A 27997-nucleotide genomic window follows, 5' to 3' on the forward strand; every position below is an offset into this window, starting at 1 on the left:
AATCATCTACAATCATTTCGTATATCATTCGTATTTCAATTCATAGAGTATATATTATATATATTATACTCCCACCGTGGTTCTACCAAAGAATCCTTACAGATTCTTTGGTTCTACCCTGTCAACAGTTTACGAAAAGAAGTGAATTGCGCAGCATGTAGATATTTATCAACAACCGCGAAATGTGCGGTCACATTAAATACAGACTTGATCCTTGCTTTCCCCTTGTACGAAATTTCGCCATAGATTGCGCCAAAAGAGTCTCATTTTCCCGCCAGTTTCGTTTTACGGTGTGATGTGAAGCGTGATTGATATGAGAAATTACGTGCAAATAAACTGTATTTTTGCGTTTGCAAAGCTAGAAATTATAAATCGGCTATGATTCATCTAAATGAAATGAATATGGAATTTGGAATTAGCCTGTCTGGGAAATCTTCCTTTGTATTTCAAGATTATCTGAAACGTTTCATTCAAAATGACAGTGCGTTCACGTGTGAACCATAAATAAACTTCCTCATTATTTATAAATAAAGTCTTCATAAATGAACTTCCTCATTGTATTTAAGATTTTAAAAGTGTTAACTGCTACTTTTTGATAAATTTATGGATTTCCTTTTAATTTCTTTTTATTGATGTTGGTTTGCCCTGTGGTTGATAAAGAATAAGTCTACACCGTTTTTCTTCAGAACGCTTTGTATATATTATCATCTGTAAGACATTTTAATCATTTAAGAAATATTAATAAATTATTCCAAAAGTGAACCTTTTAACTGCTTAGTTTCATATATGCACTTCAATAAATATACTAATAAAATATAAATGTAAATTTTTTGAGTTCATAGTACTTTCAGAAAAAAAAACTGAATGTATGAAATGTAAATGAGATACTTTTATTGATTTCTCCATTTACTGCAATAATGTATACATAACTGTTATCACAAAAGCTGAATGTGTAGTATTAATGAATATATATATATATATATGTACTGTACTTTTATCACATAAACTATAGTTTTTAATCTTAATAAACCAACTGCCGCCACTAATAATGTATTTTGATGGCTTCTCGCAGCAACTTGAAATGAAAAATTTTATTTTGTACACAAAATGCATAACTCTTATCATATAAATACATACATAACTAAGTATATACATAACTCTTATTATAAATAAATACTTACATGTGCATAAGTACATATACTCTTATCATAATAAAAATATATATACAGTATCTTTATCACATAAGACTATAGTTTTTAATCATATTAAATCAACTGCCCAGACTAGTAATTTATTTTGATGGCTTCTCACAGCAGTTTGAGGTGAAAAAGTTTATTTTATTATTTATCATAACTGTGGCTGTTTCCTCAAATAAAAAAGATGATTGAAAATTCATATTCCAGTAAGAAAATGCAGTACCTTATTAACACAGGTTGAAGCAAGACTGGCACTTTGCATCCAAGTAGGCATATTAAGTATTGTGGGGTCTTGCTAATTGCTGAGCTTCACCATGAATGGAATTCCGAGGGTCTTTTGTTCACCAACTTCTTAAGGAGATTTATCCTTGCTGTGTGTGTTGAGTGTACCCTTATTACATAATCACTATATGCTTAGAATAATCCATGCCTTCTTCAGAATTACTTACTGCAACATCTTATTGACACAAGTACAGGCTGAAACAAAGCTGGCACCTGTGCATACAGTTAGGCAGTTGCTAACTGCTAAGTTTCTGTCCCGGATAGAGTTTGGAGGGACAGCATCCTAGGTTGCGATCCAAGGGTCTCCAACACCAACCTCTTGATAAAACTTCAGCTTACCATGTACTTTGAGTGTGCCTTTGTGTGCAGGTGCATTCAAAATGATTACAAACATTCATGTCTTTCCTAGGATTTGAGACTGGAATCTTTGTTACAGCAGTTAGCATCATTAACCATTTTCCCATCTGGGTGGCATTTTATTGACATAGGGAGATAGTCTGTATGCGTATTGTTACTTACAACTGCTGTAGTTACAGTTTCAGCTAGGAAATATTACAATACATATGAGCTGAGTTGGAGTACTGCTTGGATATGTATCGTGCAATAAGAGGAATATATGTAGAACATTCAGAATATTATCACTGAAATTTGAAAGACGTGTATTTCACGGAAAACATTTTATGAAATATACCATTTAGAAAACAAATAAATAATTTAAAATAAGGCTGTTTTATGCAAAATAATTTTTATTTTATTTTTTACAGGTATAATTTATTAACAATCTCATAAAAATTGTTCTTGAATTCAGTGTCAGATACAAGTACAGACGGTATTAACATAATCTTAGGATGATTTTGAGACTATTTCAGTAATATTTTAAATCTAAATATATATTATCGAAATGTTCAACCTGATCGCCTTTCTTTGGACTATAAGTATGCATTGTGCTCTCCATAACAGAAAGAATTTATACAAAATCGTCAATATTATTGGTTTTTATTTCTCTTTAATTGATTTTCAATCAATTTTAACTCATTAATATGAATATTTGACTTTGCCTTTAAAATTAGATTTGCATGTGTTATGGAATAATTTTTTTAATGATTTAACATCCCCAGATGTTTTAATTAATTTTCCTAATTTATATATAGCTTTGTACTCACGTGTGCAAACATTTGCTCGAGTAATTGGGATCTCCAAGGAAGCTTTGCCTTACAGTATAAAAAAATTCAATATATTTTTTACATTTTATTTGGCTAAAATCGTTTAGAAATTAAATAATATTTTAAACAAGAACACGAAGCATGACTTCAGTTCTTGTGAAAACATATGCTATCCAGACTAGACGGTATTTCCTCATTTTTATTTGTGTATGTGTACAGTAAGTATGTATCTTCTGCACATTTTATTTTCATTCTTCCTGAAACACCAAAATTATGAAACTCGATATAGGAATCTCATTAGTGAATGAAATGATGTCTTAGTGAATAATTATTAGAATGGCATGCACTAATGAAATGGGATGCATTTTATGTCACTTATTTAAAAAAATCTGATTTGGACAGCACATCACTCCCTTGTACACACTATTTAATTTGTCCTATTTAATTATATACACTTTTTGTTGCAATAATAAATTGCTATTAAATATTGTTAGATATTTAGAACAATAAACTGATGCTAATTATTGTTAAACTAACAACATGCATAAACTGTTATGAATTTAGTTAGATTTCGTTATTTGTTGAAAATTAATTTTTTAGTTTAACATTGCTAAAACATCAATATTTTTGTCATATACACTTCTGTCACTGGAAGTTTATGACTATGACCAATGACTGTGAAAATATAGACTGGGAAGGTACGTTTAAGCCAGGTAAGAGGTAGATATATATACTTTCAGTATAGTATATGCTTTCAGAATATATATTATTATAAGGGCACAGCCCGGATCCTCCTAGCCAGCACAAGCCAGCCGTATGATAAAAAAATGGGACTGGCCAGAAAAAAAATTTAAGTCCAAAATATGAGTCTCAGTGCCGAATTACAATACTATCTTTGTTCGTATTTATAATTTTCATTATTGCTCTGCAAAATCTTTCAAATATATACACCCACCGGTTATGGTGTATTCAGCATATATACCCAAGCTGAGGTGCAATTTCAGTTTTACCGACTGCAGTAAAAAAGATGTGCACAAGTAGATGTCATAGCAGTCCTGTATACAGAATTTTAATGTCCTACGGCCAATAATTTTTTAGTTATACCCAGGGGTGTAGCTAGAGGGGGGGCACCTGTCCCCGGGCGCAGAATCCAAGGGGCGCCAAACTGATGTTACGACATTTTAGAATTAAATGTTTTCCATCCTTGGCAAGCAGTAGGGGTCGCGAAATCTTCGGTTGTTCCTAGGCACTGAAAACTCTAGCTACGACTCTGGTTATGCCAGACATGTATGTGCATACAGATGTCATGAAACATTCCCTTCTGTTTTGGGGGAGAAAAATCCTTTATTCTGTCCATATGTAAAAAAATTATCTAAAGTGATATTTCTATTGAAATATAATACCTGACATTTTTTGTGATTACAGTACTTTCTTTACTTCATACAAAGAAGTAAAAATAATACATAAGAAAACTGATGCAATGTACATTGCCTCAATCTACATCTGTTAACTTATTCAAATCTCTATCTAACACATTTCAATAAAGGAAATATATAATAACATTCAGTTTTCTAAAGCAGCCTATGAAGTAAAGTAATATCTGACATCATTTGTTAATTGAAGAAATCCTGTAACTGCAACAGGTCTTTGCCCATACTAGAACTGAAGGTAAGATTGAAGATTCAAAGAAAATTCAATGACTGAAAAACTGCAAGCTTGTGAATTTAATGCCAGAGGTCATTCAGTAATTATAGGATTAAGAATCAGACATAATTTCAGGAATGAAAAATCAATCCAGATGGCACAAATTCTAATTCTAGGGATTGCCCAAACTGAATTCAGTTCTTATCTAAGTGTGCCATGCAATATTGATATTGCCTCAGAACATTGATGGATATCCCGCAGAAAAAAATGAATTCTTTGGATATAATTAAAAAATATATAAGCATTAATTGTCATATAAACAGTATAGACTGGTTTCATTCTTTGAGAATATCCAAATCTGTAAATAATTTAATTCATTATACATTCTTCATATTTTATACTGAGATAAGTATAGTAGCTTGGGCAATTATTTTAAATTTTATCTTTAACAATATTTGCTGATGTAAATTTAAATGGTGGAGTGGTTAAAGTTTTGAAAAATTGGTAGTTCAGCATTAATTATATTTCTGGCAAATAAATAGACTGGCTCAATTTTGTCCTTTTTACATTGTACTTAAAAAGTCTTCCACAAATACTTTTATTCTCAATAGGAATTTTAAGTGCTTTACCATAAACCAATCCAATCTGATCTTACATAAAATAATTACTAAAAAGTTTTTATAAAAATGATTTATGAAGAGATATTATGCAAACCTTTAGCAATTTAAAATTAATTCTAATATTAAAAATGTTTTAAAATAATTTCTATTAGTTAGACTTTAGACCAAGTCATATGGCTTGATAAATTTTTAAAGGGTCTCTATGATGGTTAACATCTCGATACCCAAATATGCAATGACGATTGATCAGCACAATTAAGATTCCACTGACTGTCAAAAAAGGATTCATAAAAAAGATAAGTAATTGTACACTGATATAAAACCTTATTATACAAATAAATCAAGTTATATTCAAAACATACGAGTGCATTAAGTTTGGTAAATCATCAGAGAGAAATATCCCAAAATTAAAGACATTACCAAACCAATATTATAGAATATTTCTTTTTCTTACTTACTGGAAAGAAGCTTTAGTTAAGTCAACAACTTACTACGGAAAGCAAGAAAGAAGCTTAATATTTCTAAACGAGCTGATTTAAGAATTAAGCAATTTTATGCCAAATATTAAAAAAATTATTTCAATACATCAAGTGCAGCCATTACATTCATTAAAATCAAATTCTGGGGCAATTATAATCTATGATTTTGGATCTTTTGCAAGTTTATTTTGCATCTTGTTTATATCTCTAAAGTTCAAAATAATAATAAAGCATAGATCTAAAAAATCATTTTTTCCCCCAAATCTGTTATGCATATTCTTAATCTACTTCAATAATACTTAAGCTATGTATGCACAATTATTTGTATTGATATGTTGTATGCTATATATTATAGAGAAAATTATAAAAGGGTTAATGAAGAAAAAGCCTGGGAATCCTTAATTTAAACTATAAATTTTTAAAAAAATATTCTGCTTTACACAGCTTATTCTTGGTACTTTCAGATGTTATGCAATATATAAATATAAAGAATGAAATCTTATGGAAATATGTGTGGCTACTTATATTTATTTGTCTGTAGGGGGGGGGGAGAAAATCAGAGTAAACGACAAAATTATCTACAATCAAAAGCTTAATTGTACAGAAAAATACAGTTTTTCATGAACTGAAACTAAACAGAGTGTTTAAAAAATTAGAGTAATGTAAAGCTCAACTGAGGAAAATTAATATTGAATTTGAGTTCTACATTTCCAGTGTTTATAGAAATCAGAGTTGTGCTCTACTGATATTGGGATCACATTCAGAAATGTATATATACAAAATATAGATAATATATTTTGATTTATACATACAAATCATGTATATTTACTTCTTGAATGTATTTTACGTTTTCTGTTTGGTTTACTGTTACATACATACTGACATAAAATTTTGATTGAAAATAAAGTTTCTCAAGTTTACTACTAAATACATGAGTAATTTCTTTCTTTAGGCGAAAGATTCCTTTTTTAAAAAAATTCACTTTATTCTCATATGAGTTTATTAATTAAAATTAGAAAATTAACAAACTTTTGAAGATGCTTATTATTAATTAACTAGCTGTACCCGCCCGGCGTTGCCCGTGCATTTAGAAAATGCAGATAAGTGAATACCGCAGGAATAGTAGTGTAGGACATGTAGACTGTCTCTCTCTCTCCCCCCCCACACACACAACATTCCCCGTCGATAAAAAGAAACAATATATCCTAACCATGAGCCATCTGTTAAAAAATTAGTTTAAATGAGAACAGACCTCATATTAGCACATGCTAGGAAACCGTAGTCATGTGGTTATAATCATTGGTCTGAAGTATAAAGAAAAGTAAACATAAAAAATTCAAAATCAAAGATAGGAAAGAGTTGAAAGGGAAAGATAGAGAGTACAGTACAGAAAAAATAAAAAGTAACGAAAACATGGATGAAATAAAACATCCTGCTTACAGGAAATTTGGAGTTAAGAACCAATTAAATTTTTAATTTAAGTGTAAGTTAAATTTAGATGACAATGAATTAGAAGAGGAGAGTGTTTGTGTATGTTTGTGGAGCTCGGGCTGGGGTCGCAAGGGCCCCTGACCGATTAATGTCTGTTGGTACGGCAGCACCATTCGGATTATTGCTCATGCTCTCAAGAGAGCACTAAACAATAACATCACTATTTAAAGCATGATAGTCAGAGTTAGTTTGGGAGAGTGGAGAGTGGCAATAATTTTTCGTTAGATTGTCCTTTTCGTTAGAGAGCCTCGGGATAAACTATATTTAATGTTCTTCCATTCGGAGCTAAGATGTGTAGATTATCGGCATTACCAACTCTTGAACAACCCACGTACAGTTGACCATGGGAGAAACACGGCTTACGGAGGTCGAGCCCTACAACTTTGAGAGATTGTCCTTGTGCCTTATTAATGCTCATCGCGAAACTCAAACGAACAGGGAATTGTAGACGCTTAAACTGAAACTGGAGATCGGAAGGGATTATAGGAATTCTTGAAATAAACACATCTTCGCCTGCAGCATGTCCGGTCATGATGGTGGCTTCTATAATATTTGGCATCAGTTTCTTGATAGAAAGTCTTGTTCCATTGCAAAGTGCAGGCGGATCCAGATTCCTGAGGAGAATTATCGGTGCTCCAACCTTCAAGTCCAATATGTGGGAGGGTACTCCAGGTGGCTCTAATTTGTTGAGAAACTCTGTCGTATAGTTGACAGCCTCGTCAATATTGCATGTCGTGTCTATAGATTTGTAAATATGAAGAGTTCCGGGTAAGTTCTGTAAAAGTTCCTTGTTGATAACACTGACGGCTTCGTTTGTTGGGGCAAGAATTGCTCTTTCGCACAGCCATGCGTGATCAGTGAAGTGGTGAATCACATTCGGAAACACAGCCTCTTTCAGTTCTTCTTCAGTAGTCACAATCCTTCCAATGCCTTGCATCGCTACATATCCATCTTCATTTTCTGAAGTAAGGGCTCCATTTCCTAGTTTCAGTAGATTATCTGCAAACTGCTGGGCAGAGGGATCACCGTTGAGATGAACTCGCATGTTAGTCGATAATCCAAGTGTTTGAATGCCATTCCAGATGTAAGAAGATTTTATGCAGGCCTGCATTTCATCTGCCCTCGTTCCACGCGGAATAACTGGTAGCGTCTGTCGAAAATTGCCTGCCAAAACCATTACGACGCCTCCCATTCTGTCATTGTTCCGTCTGAGGTCTTTCATGGTGACATCTAATGCTTCGAATGCGGCTTTGTGGGACATGGTACACTCATCCCAAACGATGAGCTTGCAATCCTGTAGAACCTTTGCCTTTCCTGAATTCCTTGGGATGTTACACGTTGGAGTCTCTGTGCTTGTCAGATTTAAGGGTAACTTGAACGCCGAGTGAGCAGTCCTACCACCTGTCAAGAGTGTAGCAGCAATGCCGGATGAAGCGACAGCCAGGGCAATCTCATTTCTGTGCCGCACCTTTGCCAAAATAAGGTTGATAAGAAACGTCTTCCCGGTTCCGCCTGGAGCATCCAAAAAGAATATACCCCTTTGCCTATCAAAAACTGCTCTAGTAATCTTGTCAAAGGCTTCTTTTTGATCTTGGACCAATTTAGGCTCATTCTCCTGTATATAAGCTGCGAGCACATCCATGTTATAACTTCGTTCTCTAATTACTTCACTGGAAATGGCAGAATCGCTGTTTCTGTTAGGTTGGGGAAGTCCAAAGCTTTTCAGGTTCAATCCTCCTAGAGATATTATCTTGTTCTCAATGTAGATTAGGGCTCTGTTAAAGATGTCGTCATTGTAGTCCAGGTCCATATTCTGCTGCTGGATCCTTGCTTGATGCAGTATGTCTTCAGACAGGTTCTCCCTGTGGTTCATCCATAACTGTTCAGGGCCCGACATGGAGCACGTTTGAAGCATTACAGCAAACAGATTACGCATCATCTTGGGTGATCGAGATGCAGCTGCTTCTTCTAACGCCGTGTTCCAGTGTTCGTCATTCTCCAGAAGTCCTTGAAGTTGGCAGGCCTCTTTGAAAGTGTTGCAGACTCTTACTTGAACGGTTCTCAAATCCGTGAATGATGTTGGGCCTCTAACTTCATGTAGTAATAGGCGAAGGTGGAAGCATTCGGAGTTGTTGGGATGGACGGTGTAGACACGGCCAAGAGCATCAGTAGACCGGATTCCTGTTTCTTCTGGAACAATTTGTCCTTGTTTACGGCGGTTCCAACTCTTGTTCCTGCTGTTCCATGTGTAGTACTTTGGAATTTGGTTGTAAAGTAAATTGCGAGCAAAGTTATCTTGGGTGCACAGCTTGAAGAAAGATGTGAGCGTTGTTTCCTGGGGTGCCTGGACCCGTTCAGCAGCATTTTCTTCAGTGAAGTACACTCTCTGGCCATTTTCAAGGTGGACGCTTAGATGAACGACTGTGGGATGACGTTCGTGGATTGGAAAGTTGAGTATTCTCCACACTGCTTCATTGCTGCTAATGTATCTTCCCATCTCATATTGATGAATTTCATTCAGTTCATTGGCTCCACTGGTGACATCAAATACAGCCATGTCGGATCCTTTATTGACATACTTGCATACATACTTTATGGACTTGACAGAATTGCAGTACTCAACGTTGATATGTGCGTTAAAAATTTTGGATAGTAGTGGACAGTAAGGAACAATCCAGGCATTGTCCACCGAAACTTCTGATCCTCGTAGATTGATGCTTGCTGTAAAACCTCCATCTGCAGGGCTTCTACGACGATACAGTGGATATCCGTCTTGTCCCGTCTGCGTCTCTTTCAAGAACTGGCGAGGGTATCGCTCTCTTGTCGATTTTTATTTTCCAAACATTTCTTTTTTCGAGGTGGCTGCGGCATATTTCTTCTAAAATCTGAAAAGCAAAAGTTAAGCAACCAACAGAAGAATGATTACAAAAACTGAAGAAAACGCTACAATAAAGAAATCAATTGTTATAATCGAACGTTATTTGAAAATAAATAATGGCAACACGATCAGTGAGTCAAAAAACCATGATAATATTAATTAAGAAACAAAAAGTTTATAAAGTGCAATTCTGAAAAAAAAAAAAAGAAATTAATGTGCCATGAAAACAGCAAACTAAAGCTACAAAAAAGAAATGAATTGTAATTAATCGATTTAATGTATCGTCAAAACAGCAAACTAACGCTAGAATAAAGAAATCAATTGTTACAATCGAACGTTATTTGAAAACAAATAATAATATCAGTGAGTCAAAAAAACCGTGATTAATTAATTATAAATAATTTTTTTAAAATTTTTCTAATTCAAAAATCGAAAATCGGGCTTCGAGGTCTGGTGGCCAGCCCCTTTGTGCTTCCGTATAAAAAATTCCAGGTCCCTGCGTGCGATAGATTTGGCTGGAGAGCTCGGTCAGACAGACAGACAGACAGAAACATTACACTTGCTTTTATTATTATAGAAGATGGTTACTATAAATTAATAATAAGCATCTTCAAAAGTTTGTTAATTTTCTATACTATTTTTCTTTCCGAAACGAAATTTTATGTCCTATGACGTAAACAGCCTGAAATTTTCAAACAATTTTTTGGATTAAAGGCTCTAAAAATGAAAATAAATAACATAAATTAAAAAAAAAAAACGGATTATTCATTCTCTCGGCAATGCTTTGCTCATTTTCCTAAATAATTGAAACGTATTTTCTTCGAGATAAAGCGCCAAATATGACACATTTAAAGTAACCCCATATTTCTGCGCATGCGCAACTGAACTGTTATCATGAGGAGCACGGAATAAGTCTGTATTTAAGGTCGCGTCGAAATGTGAGCTACGAACGTATTAAGATATAAATTTTTTATTTCAAAAGTGTTAAATGAGAAGCTAATTTTGCGCAAGAGAAAATATCATGAAACGAACACAAAATTTAAAATTTTAAATACACAATTTTGAATTTTTGCTCCTAGCATTCACTATAAATGTGTATGAATGTTTTTTGAAATAGCATCGATGAATTCATATCTTATTCGTTAATACGTTCGGTGAATTAATAATTTATTATTTAATTTGTTGTTTATTTTGCTAAAGTAGCAAACAAAAATGGAAACTGAAGTATTTAGGAGAATTTTGCATCATGTGATTGGAAAGTTCGTAATATCTCTTGAAGAGTTTATTGGATCAAAGCAAGTTCAGAGAAGTAAAGTATTACGTGAAATTTTGAAGAGAAGTTCTGATATATGTCGAGGAATAAGATCAGCTGCCAATGAGATTTACACAGCTGTGTTGACTGCAGGTATTTTTTTATTTTGCTTTTAATGAGAATGTCATAGCTGCCAACTTTCCTGGTTTTACTTGGAGACTCTGGGTTGAACACATCTTTTGGTCTCCGGGTCGATACGGATTTTTAAACTTTTGCTAAGAACAGTTGCTAAGGAAAACATTTCTCTGCAGTAAAAATTTATTGAATTAATGAAATTTAAATTGTACAAATAGATTCTCCCACACTTAATGAATTTCTAAATAATTTTTTCTGTTAAAATTTTAGTTCATCTAATTCCCCCCCCCCCCCCCCGACACATTTTATGATCTTTATCTTTTAAATTGTGTTTATCTTAAACATTTCCCATGAAACCTTTATTTGACCCAAATTGTCATAATCTGCTGTACACATGTGTAGATTTTTATGTGAAATTCAAGCAATGTTTGATCAGTTAATCAGTGATGTAGCTAGAGAGGGTGAAATGGTCTTCTAAAAGGGCGATCTGCCCTAGGTGGCATAGTTTCAAGAATAGCATTTTTTAGGTGAAACATAGTTTTATAAGGGTTAGTCAGGTAGTTTGTCAAGGCAGGTGAAAAATAGATTTTAAATAGTCAGTTAAATTGTAAAGAAAAAGTTTTTACTCTAGATAAAGTAGCAGCATATGTATCCTTTATTGGAACATATATTTTGGTTGATCTTTACATTATGGTAACTTGGCGATTTTTTGGCGAAAATTTGGCAACCAACTCTCCTACAGCAACCCTCTATTTTTTTTTCCCGTCGCCATTTTGTCTTCACGAAGTAAAGACATGTTTCTTTTCTTCTTATCTACTGAACACTTCTTCCAACAATCTACTAGCCGAATTACACTTATGCTAGAAATTTTATCAAACAAAACTGCTTAATCATGACAAATATTCACTGCAAAATTGGGAAAAAGTGCACAATACCATACTCCTTACGCGTTTTTCAAAATAACACATACACATAAACCATGTACACGCCGACTTATTTTTACTTAAAAAAACATCCCAGAATTGCACAAAAATGGCATTGCGCACACTCTTCACTATATCCATGTACACTGCTTTTTTCTCATAAATTAGAAAAATTTCACGAAAATACATGACAATTTTCTCAATCTTTAAACCCGGTAAAAAGAACATATATGAAATTACCTGATCGCGAAAACGTATTTACCCTTTACAAATAGGAGCATTTCCACATATAAAATAAATAAAATATCCAAAAACTTTTACCTCTAAATCATCTATTACATTATACACGTCACCAATGAATTCATACCACAAGTATTACAAATACTTAGTATCAAATATTTAAATTATTTCCATGCACGTTTATTTCAACTTAAACGTATACCAAATTCCTACAAACATAAAATTCACAAAATAACTATCATTTCATTAAAATATAATTAAATTCAAAAACAGTACTTAAAATATAAATGAGCACATACATTAAATTAATAAAAATTACCTTACAATCCTAATTACTTTAAACTAAATCATTGCTAATAACAATTTTCCCAATAATACCAAATTCCTTTCCACCTTACATTTAGAACAATGCATAAAAATAATATCCTCAAATAATTAAAAATACTAACTTACCTAATCTTCTTCAGAATCTTGATTACATGGCGGATACACTTTTCTAATTCATTCAATAAAATTATTGAAAGATTTTTCCTCCATACTTCCTCCGCTAAATAAAAAGCAAACTTCTCTTTATCACAATGCCTAAATACCCATTTCGAATTCACTTTACTTAGGGCCATGAGATCCAAAAATTACACAACACTGTTTCACACAACACAGAATAAAGCTAAATACAAAATTTCCACATTTTTTCCCGATTTCCCCCCTTTTCCGATTAAAGAACCGTAACTCGTCCATTATTATCACATGACATATCCCATGATCTCTCATTTCCCTCACGCGAAATAATGCGTAATCGGAACTGAGTACTGCTCACATTATTACCAAAGTCCCAGGTAGTAACCTTTATCGCCTCCAAAATGTCGCTAAACTACCAGTTACCATATTGTAAAGATCAACCTTAATAACTTACGATACTAAATTTGATGTTATTTCTATATAAAAACAATAAAAAATATCAAAGAAGATTAAAATGCTTTTAGAAAAACAGTCTTAATTTTGAACTTTTTTTTACATAACATTTTAAGATACTGATAAAAATATTAAATTATGACACTAAGAAATGTGTAAAATATTTATAAAAACAATGTACTCCTAAAATAATTTTGGTAAAAGTATATTTATGGGTACCCTTAGCGATTTTTGGCAGTACATGGATACCGAGTTTGTGCAATTCTTTGACTGGTTATTTTGTCTTGTATAGCGGCGATTTTTGCGCCAATAATCGCCGCTGCACAAAGCCAAAATAACAAGGCAAAGAATTGCACCAACTCGGTAATCGCCGCTGCACAATCCCAAAATAAAGAAACAAAGAATTGGGCAAACTCGGTATCCATGTACACCTTGACCTATTTTCACTTAAAAAAACATCCCAGAATTGCACAAACTTGGCATTGCACACTCCCATGACTTTATCCTTGTACACGTCAACCTATTTTCACTTAAAAAAACACCATAGAATTGCACAAACTAAGGATTACGCACTCCCTTGACTTTGTCCATGTATTCATCGAACTATATTCACTTAAAAAGTCGAAAGAGCAGCCACAGGGTTCGTACGGTCCTTAAAAGTCCTTAATTTTTTCAAAAATGATTTTTGGTCCTTAAAAGTCCTTAATTTTGCTCATTTGACATTTCTTATCATTTCTAATGATTGCCATTCTCAGTGTGAATTGCGATTACTCATGAATATGGAATTAAAATTACATGGCTCTTAACCAATCTGTTGGCGGATTTGCGTTGCAAACGATTAAAAAAAAAAAAAAAAAAAAAACAATTAGCTAACTGAACGAAAGTATCGGTGTCTGATTTCGAAACAGGTGTTATCCATAAATTTAGGCAGATTGTGACGAAAGTGTGAAGCCGGAAGTTCTTTAAGAGGCGAAAGTGATGATGAAGGTGCTCGAGAAAAAAAAAGGGGGGGATTCTGAAAATATTTGCCAAAATTAGAGCAGTCCCAACCTGGAAGGCTACAACCCTTCCGACGCCAATAGGAACGAGATGCCTGGAAAGTGCAATTTCAATAAACTGTGGCCTCATCAAGCTGACTACAAAGACTGGATATTGATGGATGACAATCCTTATAAAGCTAAATGTGGTCTTTGTCTGAAGCAAATTGAAATTTCTAGAATGGGAGAGTCAGCGCTGAAAATTCACATGAAAATTAAGTTTCGTTTTATCATTTCAATTTGTTTTTACACGGTTTTGCTTAGCTTAATTTCTGTGTTTGTTTCAATTAAGCCATAAATTAATTTTTTATCACCTTCTATGGAGTTTATTCTCTTTTGCACATACTATATGTATGGGATATCGGGATTATGAGTTTATTTCTGCGGAGGGTCTGTTATCAATTTCGCGGGAAATCTGATGGCTCCATTTCGATTTTAGGGCGCCAAGGGCAAATTCGGTAACGCTAGCCGAGAAAAAGTGAAGTTCGGAAATACGTTTTGAAGCTTCAATAGACAATTAAGTATTTGGTTTAATCCTATGCTGTTAATAGTAATGCATTATTTTTGCTAATGGCGATACAATTATTAGTTGAAAACAAATAACTAATTAAAAAATTTTAATATTTTTAAAGCTGAAAACAACTAATTGAAACTAATTTTCCTGAATTAACTAAACGCAAAATTAACTTTCATGAATTACTAAAGTTATTGGGTAGAAGTTTAACTGAAAATATACATTCCGTATTACATATATATATATATAATATGGAATATATATATATATATATATATATATATATATATTCATATATATATATATATATTCATATATATATATAAAACGGAATATATATATTTATACAGTACAAAGTGGACTCATCGAGACTTTGGCGATCCCAGGTTTGAGATTTTTCCGGATATTAGATCATTTTAAATCTACTAAGATGGCACGTAGAAATTATAAAATTGAAAATATGAAATTGTGATTTATGAAATAATGAAGCATTTATGATTTAAAGGGTATCAAAATTTACAAAAGAAAAGAGCTTAATATTTATATGTTTACTTTATTAAACATTTCTTTCAATGCGAGTTGTTTGATTTGTTTTCTCTGCTAATACTATAGACATATAATTCCTTGTTCAGTTATTAAGTTCCATTGTTCAAGTCCTGTAATTGCTGTGTCGAGAATTCCGAATAACTTGTCAATCAAAATTTTTTCTCGTTCAGTAACCTCTCTGTTATTTTCTTCACTATTGGTAGCTGTATTTTCTGGATTTAGAACCACACTACAGATTTCGCCCTCCGTTAATTGATTGATGATTGGGGCATTGTCATCGCAATGAAAAACTTCTGTTTAACTTCCCTAAATTCTGCCGCCTGGTGCGGCCATGCGAGCTCTGGTGCTGGCTCTGGCTTTATGTGAATAACAAATCAGTTATTCTTCACTAGCACTAAATATAATCAAATACACTAAATAAATTCAAATAGCACTAAATATAATCATTTGTCCTATGAGTATCATTAACAAAATCTATTTTTAGCATAAGGAAAGAAATTTCTGTTAAATCTCCCCTTGTCAACATTTTAGCACATTAAACTTAAAGCTGTAATCAGATAATACTCTGTTATTTGGCGTCGCTGCATGATTCATCACTCAAGTTGTCGTCCGTTGATAAACATGCGGTGATGAAAGCAAAATACAATAAATAATGATTCGCGATTTCGACATCAAAGATATAAAATATTAGTTGGTGTAAAATTAACAAATGTTTCGGTTTGAGATTATGCCAAGCAGATACGCAGCTATGGAGTCAAGTTACTAATCACACAAATTTATGCTAAAATAATTATTTCTTCAATAATGAGGTATTTTATTTAGCGTCAAACTGAGATTAAGAATTGGGATTTCCGACATGTTTTTTTATGATGAGGAAAAAAATCTAATGCGCATACGTAAAGCATACCCCTTCCCTCCAAAAAAAGCCCTAAAAAATTGGTTGGTAGTGGCTTTATATATAGTAAAAAATGTATATTTTCAGTATACATTTCTTATATATATAGTAAAAAATGTATATTTTCAGTATACATTTCTTATTATATATATATATATATATATATGTATACATTATATACATATTATATACATATATACACATACATTATATACATATATATGCGATACTTAATTTTACTAATGTCTTGCATGTAATGCCCCTTTTAGGTGCAAAACATCTCTTCCTTCTCAACTGCAGAGTTTCTTCTAACAGTATCATGAATTTTGTCAAGTTAGAAGAACCATCTACTCCAGGAAAAGATGTAACTGCTAATTCAACATCAATAAGTATAGAAAATAATAAAATCAATTCTTTTCTTTTCAAATCTGAAGTTACAGATGCAGAAATATTGCGGGCTTTTAAGTGCATCAAAAGACACTATTCTTTTAAATCGTGCGATGATGTTGGGCCATTATTCACTAAAACGTTCCCGGATAGTTCCATTGCAAAACAGTTTTCATGTGGTGAAAAGAAATGTGCTTATATCTGTTATTTTGGTCTTGGCCCTTATTTTAAAACTTTGTTACTAAAGCATTGTAAAAATGCTGTTTTTTACATTACTATTTGATGAGACTCTTAATCTGACAAATCAAAAGAAGCAACTAGATATTCATGTGAGGTACTGGCATCACAAAAATAAGGTCAGAACTCAGTACCTTACTTCTGCATTTATAGGGCATGCAACAAGTGAAATTATTTTATCCAAATATTATGAATGTGTTGAAAAACTAGACTTGTCATAATTCTTACAAATATCGATGGATGGTCCTGCAGTAAACTGGAAATTTTATGATTTATTGCAACAGGACTTGACAAAGGAATATAACATTCAATGCTTGACATTAGGGGCATGCGTGACAAAGGAATATAACATTCAATGCTTGACATTAGGGGCATGCGGTTTACACATTCTTAACAATGCTTTTAAGCATGGGATGTCATCCACTGGCTGGGACATTCCATCATTCTTATCCTCCTTATATTGGATTTTTAAAGATTCTCCTGCAAGACGTGAAGATTTTTTAAGTATACCTGGCTTAAAAAAGCTACCTGTGAAGTTCTGCTTTTACCGATGGTTGCAAAATGTCTCAGCAGTTGAAAGAGCCATTGAAATATGGGATGACTTGCTACTGTACATTAAAAAAGTTGAAATGGGGAAGTTTAAAAAAAATTCATCGAAATCCTTCTCAAATATTTTGGAGGCAACTAAAGATAAAACATTTCTTTTAAAATTAAATTTTTTTCTCTCTCTGTCGAAAATATTATTGCCTTTCCTTGAATATTATCAAAGTGATAAACCATTTATTCCCTTTTTCGCTGAAGATATCTTAAAACTTGTAAATGATTGCCTTCAGCACTTTAAAATTTTGAAACTAGAATATTCAAAAATAACTAAAGCAGAAAATCTTTATAAATTTAATTTTAATGATCCAAATTGTTATAATGATAAAAGTCAAGTTTATTTGGGATTCATTGCTGAGCAGTTAATGAATGATAAATGCTGAAAGTTTTGCATTGAAACAAGAAGGTCAACAATGTGTCTTAACAATGGTACAACACTTAATGTCTAAATGTCCAATAAATTATTCTCTTATTCGAAATGCATCTTGTATAGACCCGCGATTGATGGTTAAAAGTCCAGAAAAAGCCCAGAACAAAATGAAAATAGTTCTAATGGTATTAATGCAGAATAAACATGTTTTACAAGATGAGTGTGATGAAATTCTGCTACAGTTTGGAGAGTTTCTAGACAAAGTAGTTAAGACAAATTTACGTGAATTTTCTACTTTTGATCCTCAAAATCTTTCTCTTGACACATTTCTCACTTCTTATTTTCATGATTTTCACTATTCAAAAGTATGGAAAATAGTGAAAATGATTCTTATCTTGTCACATGGATAGGCCTCTGTGGAAAGGGGCTTTTCTGTAAATAAAGCAATTGAAATTGAAAATTTAAGTGACTCATCATGCATTTTTCAACGCACAGTATTTGATTACATAAAATTTTCTGGAGGTGTTCTTAATATCGAAATTAATAAAGAAATGAGATCAGCAGCAGCTTCTGCAAGGTCTAAATATATGCAGTATTTAGAAGAATAAAAATCTTTTAACTACTAAATCTGAAAATTCAAAGAGGAAAAGAAATATTATTGAGGAAGAAATTGATTATATGAAGCAGAAGAAAAAATTTCTTCAAAGGGACATTAAAGATATTAATGGAGAAGTAGATGCTTTAGCAGATGAAGCTGAGACCAGCAGGAACATTGATTTGTTTATCAAAGCAAATGAACTTAGAAGAATAGTTAAAGAAAAGGAAATAGACATAAATAAATTAGATGTTAAAATAGCTGAAAAGATTTCAGATTTAAAAAAAGCACAAATGTTTTGTATCTTTTATTGTACAGTTTATTATTCTAGTATCTTTCAGAAAACCAAGGAAATAAATTGTATGTTTACAAATCAGTTATTTTAACCTGCAAAATATTCTTACATTGTGATTATAATAGTAGTTGACTGTGTTTAAATAAATATCAAGTAAGTTAAATAATAATCATTTAAATCTCTAAAATAGTGACTGTTATTAGTGTAAAATACACTTATACATGTTTTTCAAGAAATTATGTTCCTAATTTAATGTTATCTACTTCATAACTTGTAGGGAGTTAGTTTAATTTTCAAAATTGTTTTATGGTAAGTATTAAATTGAATTTAATAATAGTGCATAATACACACTTCTGTTAGTTTCTTAAAGTGAAATTACAAGCATGAAGTCTGTTATATGGATAATTGCTTTATTCTATTCGTTTTTTTTTTTGTTTGCTGATGGGTCCTTAATTTTTCCTTTGGTCCATTAAAGTCCTTAATTTTCATGTAAGGAAATGTGTACGAACCCTGAGCCAACAAAAAAATATATAATCTCAATAAACTACATTTTAAATCAAACAATGAAATAACATAAAAAAGGAAATTCATCTTTGCACTACGCAAAGGAAATATTCACTTAAACGTTAATTCAACATTAATTCTTATTTATAAATTAACACATCTTTGGTCAAACAAAACTCTCTAACAGCATCCCAAAACTGCCTAAAATTATCTGAACTAGAATCTGTATACTGGCATCAAAACATAAATTCACAAAATAAGAGTAAAAAATATCCTCTGTAGTGCTGTATCATCCGATCATACGCATTTCCTTCCTACAAACTGGACACTTAATAATGGCTACTAAGTAAACCTTCATTTACATGCCAGTCAAGTAATGCTCTTTTCCTCTTTCCAAATCCTACAGAATTAATCTTACCAAATTTAGCCATCTAAATCAGAAAACAAACACTGTACTTCCTAACCAACACACACGACAAGCCCTTACAAATTCACCGCAATCATGCAACGGATGATCTCATAATAGGGTTTCCATAACATTTAACTAATCAGGCTAAATAAACTACCACTTGGCGATAAATGAAACAACAACTTCGCGATAAATAAGGGTGCCCTTTACTCTACTCTAACCATAATTTAAAAAAATTAAGACAAGAAACAGAAAGGTTAAAACCAGAACAATACTTATTTTACAATCAGACATGTTTTTAAATTTGTGTTTGCTACAAATTATTATTGTTGAAAACTTTTATTTTTATCTAATTTGAACAAAAAATATTATAAAAATGGTTCTGCCTGACCTGGTGCGAGCAAATTTATGGTTTATATTTTCCAATTCTTTAATTTTTGTTTACCACTGGAAGAAAAACATATTGATACAGTCAAAAGTCTTTAATCCGAACTCATTGGGACTTCGGCGATTCTGGATTATCGGTTTTTCCGGATTATAGATCATCAGTTTAAATCTGGTAAGATGGCATGCAGAAATTATAAAATTAAAAATATGAAACCATAATTTATGAAATAAAGAGCAATTATGGATCTAAAGGGTATCAAAATTTACAAAAAAAAAGCTTAATATTTATTTGTTTACTTTATTAAACATTTCTTTCAATGCGCGCATGCGTAAAGCATACATTACGCATAGTCGAAATTAGAAAATTGCAACCAGAAAACTATTTGATGTGTATTCGTGATATTTACAGAGTCTATTTAAACATTTTTTAGACGATGTATATTGTATTCACAAAACTAAATTACATAAAATTCTTGTGTTTTAAATGTTGTATTTGACATCCCTTATTTTGAACTATCTTTCGACACCACAATTTTCTGGATAATAATGCCTTTTGAAGTGGCAGAAGAGATATTCTATCCCATTCCTCCCGATCAGCTTTCCAGAGCCCTGTTAGGGTTTTGGGACAACGTTTGGATAATGAAGTTTTAAGTCCAAAAGCACACAAATCCATAGGACACGTTGGGAGATTTAGTAGGGATATCAGTGAAGGGTATGGCCTTGATACTAGTTTTTTGTTCCATTTCTTTTAGGAAATTTACAGTGGATTTTGATGTGTGACTGCAAGCTTTGTCCTGATAGAGTCTCGCAGATTGATGGCACTGTGGGTAAAGCGATGGTATTTCATTCAGAAAAATTGACGATAAAATATGTGCCCCATAGTATTTGGAGTTAATCTTGACATTTTTTTTTTTGCACTCTCTTTATTTTTAACTTGCCATTATATGAAAAACCAGCAACAATCCTGAATCCCTTAGAAAAACTTTTTTTCGATTCTTTGCACCATGTACTTAAATTTTTTTCTCCTCTTTTATGATAATAAATGGCTCTTTTTTGTTACAATCATTTAAATACACCCATGCTTCATCTATTGTGACAATTGTTTTCCATTTTTCTTTGGATAAGTGTTTCTCATATAGAATTCTGCAGCGTGTCCTGCGTGGAGCGATATGCTTTGGAAGAAGACGATGCACATTGCGTTTTTTCGCTTTCTTAAGATTTAAATCAACGTTTATCATTTTGTTTACAGTGGACACCGAGCATTTTAATAATTTTGCAACTGTCCTTTGACTAGGGGGATTTTCTTTTAACATTAAACAACGTACCTTTGCAATAGTCGAAGATGTCCGTTTTTTCCTTGTATACTTGTTTGGAATTTTTGTCCCACTTGAGGCTCCAATTTGACAGTTTTTTCTTTTTTTGTTGATGATATTACCTATCGACACTTTAGATATCACAAAACCATTACTCTCACATCGTTTTTGGATAACGGAGTATGCATATTTCTCTTCGGAAAGAGCGTAAATGTAGCCTTCGAACCACTGCTTTGTTAAATTTGCCATTTTGAATAAAAACAAAACTTTCAAGCCACAGATGATAATTTTGACTTTTAAAAACATAAATTGCTATAACTTTTTTTGCAGCAAACAATTTTTTATTACCACTTTTCAAAATCATTTAAAAAATGTGCGAACAGCCTCTGTATAATGACAAGGAATTTGATTTAAATCATATCAAAGACAGAGTACATCGAGATGAAATATTACATTTAGTAAGGAATTATAAGCTGAATAAAATAAAAACATCTGCTCTGAAGATAAGGATAGTGCTGACAGATCAACTTCCAGTTCATTGCGCACCGCGTTGTCCCCCCCTACCCCCGCAGAGCAGCGGGAAATTTATAAACATATTTTGGAATGGTTAGAGAATCAAAGAATTTTTGTTTGATGGACATCGAAACATGCTTTCGCTTTGTAGATCCTTTGGTAGCTCCAGAATCGGAAATTCTTTTTGACATAATCCAAAGTTCAAGCTTACTTTTATAAAATTGCTCTAACAGTCTACAAAAAATAATAAGCCTGGTTCAATCAGAAGATTAAGGAACAACGCAATCTGCAACATTAACTGAAATAGATAATTAGATAATTTTAGCTTAGCCTATACCGTCCGTTATACATTAAACGCGGCGCATGTGTAAAGGTATTATGCGCATGCGTAAAGGTATTATGCACATGCGTAAAGGTATTTTGTGCATGCGTCGACGCATGCGCAGAAAGTTTGTAGCTTTGAGGTCCCAATTATAGGTCATTCTGGAATATGGATGTCCGGATTAAAGACTTTTGACTGTATATGTTTTTCAATTATAATGATAATTTTACATTTTCTATCATAGTAATTTGTCATGTTGCTGTAATTAAAGTACATTTCTTTTTCTCTAATAAATTAAAGTAAAATCTAAATTCTTGAGGATTATATCTTAATGTCCAATTAAAAATTTATTTCACTGTCACGATTGAAGTATAACTTCCATGATTAGAGAGACCATAACAATAAATAAAGTTTTTCAAATTCTAAAAGATCTGTCATAGATCCTGTTTCAGAATTAATATCATTCAGCCCTAATTTTAAGCAATGTATATAATCTATTATTATTATTATATTTTTTAAAAAAATCCATTTTATAATTTGTATTATGAAATTCCTTTTCATTAACTGTTAAATAACAATCAGTCATATCTAAATGATCCACTATCATATTATTTTGTGTTGCATTCTTTTCACTTTCAACATATTGAGGGAGAATATATAAACATGAAACATCATCTGAAGTAGATGTAATTTTATACGTTCCGGTAGAGGAAGCTGGTGGAGAGGATTTTAGCATTCTGAACTGATGCCATTCAATTTCTATTTCTTTTTAATTTTATAGTTTTCAGACACAAACTTTGCGTCATTTCAAAATATATAATGGCTCAATATCAGATTTGCATCTTTTATAACTATTTTATAATTATTTTTTTGTACAATTTTTAGTTCTAATACGATCATTATTATTATTATTATTATTACAATTTTTAGTTCTAATTGGAGAAAACTTCTTGAACATAAAATACAGTCAAAAGTTGTTAATCCGGACTCGTAGGGACTTCGGCGTCCCCCCCTCCCGCCGCAGAGCATCGTGAAATTGATAAACACATTTCGGAATGGTTATAGAAACAAAGGATATGCCTTTATCCATTTTTTGCAGCAATTCCACTTTTTGTTTGATGGACATAGAAACATACTTTCGCTTTGTAGATCCTTTGGGAGCTCCAGCATCGGAAATTCCATTTAACATAATCGAAAGTTCAAGCTTACTTTTATAAAATTGCTCTAACAGTCTGCAAAAAATAATAAGCCATATCCAATTCGAAGATTAAGGAACAACGCAATCTGCTACGTTAACTGAAATATATAATTAGATAATTTTAGCTTATACCATCCGTTATACATTAAATGTGCATGTGTAAACGTATTATGAGCATGCACACAAGCATATGCGCAGCCATAAAGGTCTTACGCGCATATGTAAATGCCTATGTGTATGCATCAACGTGACGCATGCACAGAAAGTTTGTAGCTTTAAGGTCTGGATTATAGATCATTCCGGGGTTAATCTTTGGATTACGGTAACTTAATGATTTTTTGTCGAAAATTTGGTGACCAACCCTGCTACAGCAACCTGCTATTTTTTTTTTTTTTTGGACGCCATTTTGTTTTCACGAAGTAAAGACTTTTTTTTTTTTTTTTTTACTCAACATTTTTCTCCAACAATCTGCTAGCCGAATTACGCTTATGCTAGAACTTTTATGGAACAAAAGTGATTAATCATGACGAAGATTAGGTGCTAAATTGGGAGAAAGTGCAGAATCGCCCGCTGCTTACCGCGTTTTGAAGAACTCCACATACACGGTATCACCTATGTACACGTCGACCTATTTTCACTTAGAAAACATCCCAGAATTGCACAAAAATGGCTAATGCGCCCACTCTTGACTTTATCCATGTACACTACTAAAGTCCTAGCTAGTAACCTTTATTGCCTTACCAAAATGTCGCCAAACTACCTGTTACCATATTCTAAAGATTAGCCCATTCCGGATTATGGGTGTCCGAATTAACGACTTTTGACTGTATTATGCTTTTCCTCTTATAATAAAATTATAATAGTATTTTCACTCTGATCTTTTGTATTTTCTTCTTTATTGTATTCTAAAAGCTCTTCACTTTCAGTTTTGTTATTGTGATTATATTCCATATCTGCTAAGTTATAAATCTCTTCCATTTATTTACATATAATTTTGAAACTTTTCATTGAAAGTATTTCATTTAATTTGTCATGTATTGCTTGCTTTTCAAGTGACAGTGAAGCTGAGGGCTTATTATCTGTTATTGATTCAGACAGCATCTGGTCTGACGAAAAAAAAAAAAAAAATCTAAAAAAGTCTTAATCTGTAAAAATCTTTCCTTCAGTTTTTTTTTATTTCTTAATCTAATTTATTATTTACTAGCTGTACCCGCCCGGCGTTGCCCGTGCATTTAGAAAATGCAGATAAGTGAATAGCGCAGGAATAGTAGTGTAGGACATGTAGACTGTCTCTCTCTCTCCCCCCCCACACAACATTCCCCGTCGATAAAAAGGAACAATATATCCTAACCATGAGCCATCTGTTAAAAAATTAGTTTAAATGAGAACAGACCTCATATTAGCACATGCTAGGAAACCATAGTCATGTGGTTATAATCATTGGTCTGAAGTATAAAGAAAAGTAAACATAAAAAATTCAAAATCAAAGATAGGAAAGAGTTGAAAGGGAAAGATAGAGAGTACAGTACAGAAAAAATAAAAAGTAACGAAAACATGGATGAAATAAAACATCCTGCTTACAGGAAATTTGGAGTTAAGAACCAATTAAATTTTTAATTTAAGTGTAAGTTAAATTTAGATGACAATGAATTAGAAGAGGAGAGTGTTTGTGTATGTTTGTGGAGCTCGGGCTGGGGTCGCAAGGGCCCCTGACCGATTAATGTCTGTTGGTACGGCAGCACCATTCGGATTATTGCTCATGCTCTCAAGAGAGCACTAAACAATAACATCACTATTTAAAGCATGATAGTCAGAGTTAGTTTGGGAGAGTGGAGAGTGGCAATAATTTTTCGTTAGATTGTCCTTTTCGTTAGAGAGCCTCGGGATAAACTATATTTAATGTTCTTCCATTCGGAGCTAAGATGTGTAGATTATCGGCATTACCAACTCTTGAACAACCCACGTACAGTTGACCATGGGAGAAACACGGCTTACGGAGGTCGAGCCCTACAACTTTGAGAGATTGTCCTTGTGCCTTATTAATGCTCATCGCGAAACTCAAACGAACAGGGAATTGTAGACGCTTAAACTGAAACTGGAGATCGGAAGGGATTATAGGAATTCTTGAAATAAACACATCTTCGCCTGCAGCATGTCCGGTCATGATGGTGGCTTCTATAATATTTGGCATCAGTTTCTTGATAGAAAGTCTTGTTCCATTGCAAAGTGCAGGCGGATCCAGATTCCTGAGGAGAATTATCGGTGCTCCAACCTTCAAGTCCAATATGTGGGAGGGTACTCCAGGTGGCTCTAATTTGTTGAGAAACTCTGTCGTATAGTTGACAGCCTCGTCAATATTGCATGTCGTGTCTATAGATTTGTAAATATGAAGAGTTCCGGGTAAGTTCTGTAAAAGTTCCTTGTTGATAACACTGACGGCTTCGTTTGTTGGGGTAAGAATTGCTCTTTCGCACAGCCATGCGTGATCAGTGAAGTGGTGAATCACATTCGGAAACACAGCCTCTTTCAGTTCTTCTTCAGTAGTCACAATCCTTCCAATGCCTTGCATCGCTACATATCCATCTTCATTTTCTGAAGTAAGGGCTCCATTTCCTAGTTTCAGTAGATTATCTGCAAACTGCTGGGCAGAGGGATCACCGTTGAGATGAACTCGCATGTTAGTCGATAATCCAAGTGTTTGAATGCCATTCCAGATGTAAGAAGATTTTATGCAGGCCTGCATTTCATCTGCCCTCGTTCCACGCGGAATAACTGGTAGCGTCTGTCGAAAATCGCCTGCCAAAACCATTACGACGTCTCCCATTCTGTCATTGTTCCGTCTGAGGTCTTTCATGGTGACATCTAATGCTTCGAATGCGGCTTTGTGGGACATGGTACACTCGTCCCAAACGATGAGCTTGCAATCCTGTAGAACCTTTGCCTTTCCTGAATTCCTTGGGATGTTACACGTTGAAGTCTCTGTGCTTGTCAGATTTAAGGGTAACTTGAACGCCGAGTGAGCAGTCCTACCACCTGTCAAGAGTGTAGCAGCAATGCCGGATGAAGCGACAGCCAGGGCAATCTCATTTCTGTGCCGCACCTTTGCCAAAATAAGGTTGATAAGAAACGTCTTCCCGGTTCCGCCTGGAGCATCCAAAAAGAATATACCCCTTTGCCTATCAAAAACTGCTCTAGTAATCTTGTCAAAGGCTTCTTTTTGATCTTGGACCAATTTAGGCTCATTCTCCTGTATATAAGCTGCGAGCACATCCATGTTATAACTTCGTTCTCTAATTACTTCACTGGAAATGGCAGAATCGCTGTTTCTGTTAGGTTGGGGAAGTCCAAAGCTTTTCAGGTTCAATCCTCCTAGAGATATTATCTTGTTCTCAGTGTAGATTAGGGCTCTGTTAAAGATGTCGTCATTGTAGTCCAGGTCCATATTCTGCTGCTGGATCCTTGCTTGATGCAGTATGTCTTCAGACAGGTTCTCCCTGTGGTTCATCCATAACTGTTCAGGGCCCGACATGGAGCACGTTTGAAGCATTACAGCAAACAGATTACGCATCATCTTGGGTGATCGAGATGCAGCTGCTTCTTCTAACGCCGTGTTCCAGTGTTCGTCATTCTCCAGAAGTCCTTGAAGTTGGCAGGCCTCTTTGAAAGTGTTGCAGACTCTTCCTTGAACGGTTCTCAAATCCGTGAATGATGTTGGGCCTCTAACTTCATGTAGTAATAGGCGAAGGTGGAAGCATTCGGAGTTGTTGGGATGGACGGTGTAGACACGGCCAAGAGCATTAGTAGACCGGATTCCTGTTTCTTCTGGAACAATTTGTCCTTGTTTACGGCGGTTCCAACTCTTGTTCCTGCTGTTCCATGTGTAGTACTTTGGAATTTGGTTGTAAAGTAAATTGCGAGCAAAGTTATCTTGGGTGCACAGCTTGAAGAAAGATGTGAGCGTTGTTTCCTGGGGTGCCTGGACCCGTTCAGCAGCATTTTCTTCAGTGAAGTACACTCTCTGGCCATTTTCAAGGTGGACGCTTAGATGAACGACTGTGGGATGACGTTCGTGGATTGGAAAGTTGAGTATTCTCCACACTGCTTCATTGCTGCTAATGTATCTTCCCATCTCATATTGATGAATTTCATTCAGTTCATTGGCTCCACTGGTGACATCAAATACAGCCATGTCGGATCCTTTATTGACATACTTGCATACATACTTTATGGACTTGACAGAATTGCAGTACTCAACGTTGATATGTGCGTTAAAAATTTTGGATAGTAGTGGACAGTAAGGAACAATCCAGGCATTGTCCACCGAAACTTCTGATCCTCGTAGATTGATGCTTGCTGTAAAACCTCCATCTGCAGGGCTTCTACGACGATACAGTGGATATCCGTCTTGTCCCGTCTGCGTCTCTTTCAAGAACTGGCGAGGGTATCGCTCTCTTGTCGATTTTTATTTTCCAAACATTTCTTTTTTCGAGGTGGCTGCGGCATATTTCTTCTAAAATCTGAAAAGCAAAAGTTAAGCAACCAACAGAAGAATGATTACAAAAACTGAAGAAAACGCTACAATAAAGAAATCAATTGTTATAATCGAACGTTATTTGAAAATAAATAATAGCAACACGATCAGTGAGTCAAAAAACCATGA

At 33.6% G+C, this 27997-nt stretch overlaps 1 protein-coding gene across 5 annotated transcripts in view; it reads left to right on the plus strand.

The window, feature by feature from the left end:
• Positions 1 to 10660: 10660 nt before the first annotated feature.
• LOC118198542 (uncharacterized) overlaps positions 10661 to 27997 on the plus strand; it is a 211667-nt gene continuing 194330 nt past the window's right edge. For 3 of the 5 annotated variants that reach the window (XR_015040678.1, XM_085814991.1, XM_085814990.1), the window contains exon 1: positions 10661 to 11158. Coding sequence is in view for 4 of the 5 variants with exons in the window: in XM_085814991.1 (XP_085671117.1) it covers positions 10966 to 11158 (193 nt within the window). In the remaining variant the exon portion in view is untranslated. The remainder of the gene's footprint in view (positions 11159 to 27997) is intronic. The other 2 variants (XM_085814989.1, XM_085814992.1) reach the window with 1 other exon arrangement.

Source organism: Stegodyphus dumicola, chromosome 4, assembly GCF_044657685.1.
Source record: "Stegodyphus dumicola isolate Sdum_Otavi_A_Nest chromosome 4, ASM4465768v1".
In the NCBI taxonomy this organism is placed as follows: Eukaryota; Metazoa; Arthropoda; class Arachnida; order Araneae; family Eresidae; genus Stegodyphus; species Stegodyphus dumicola.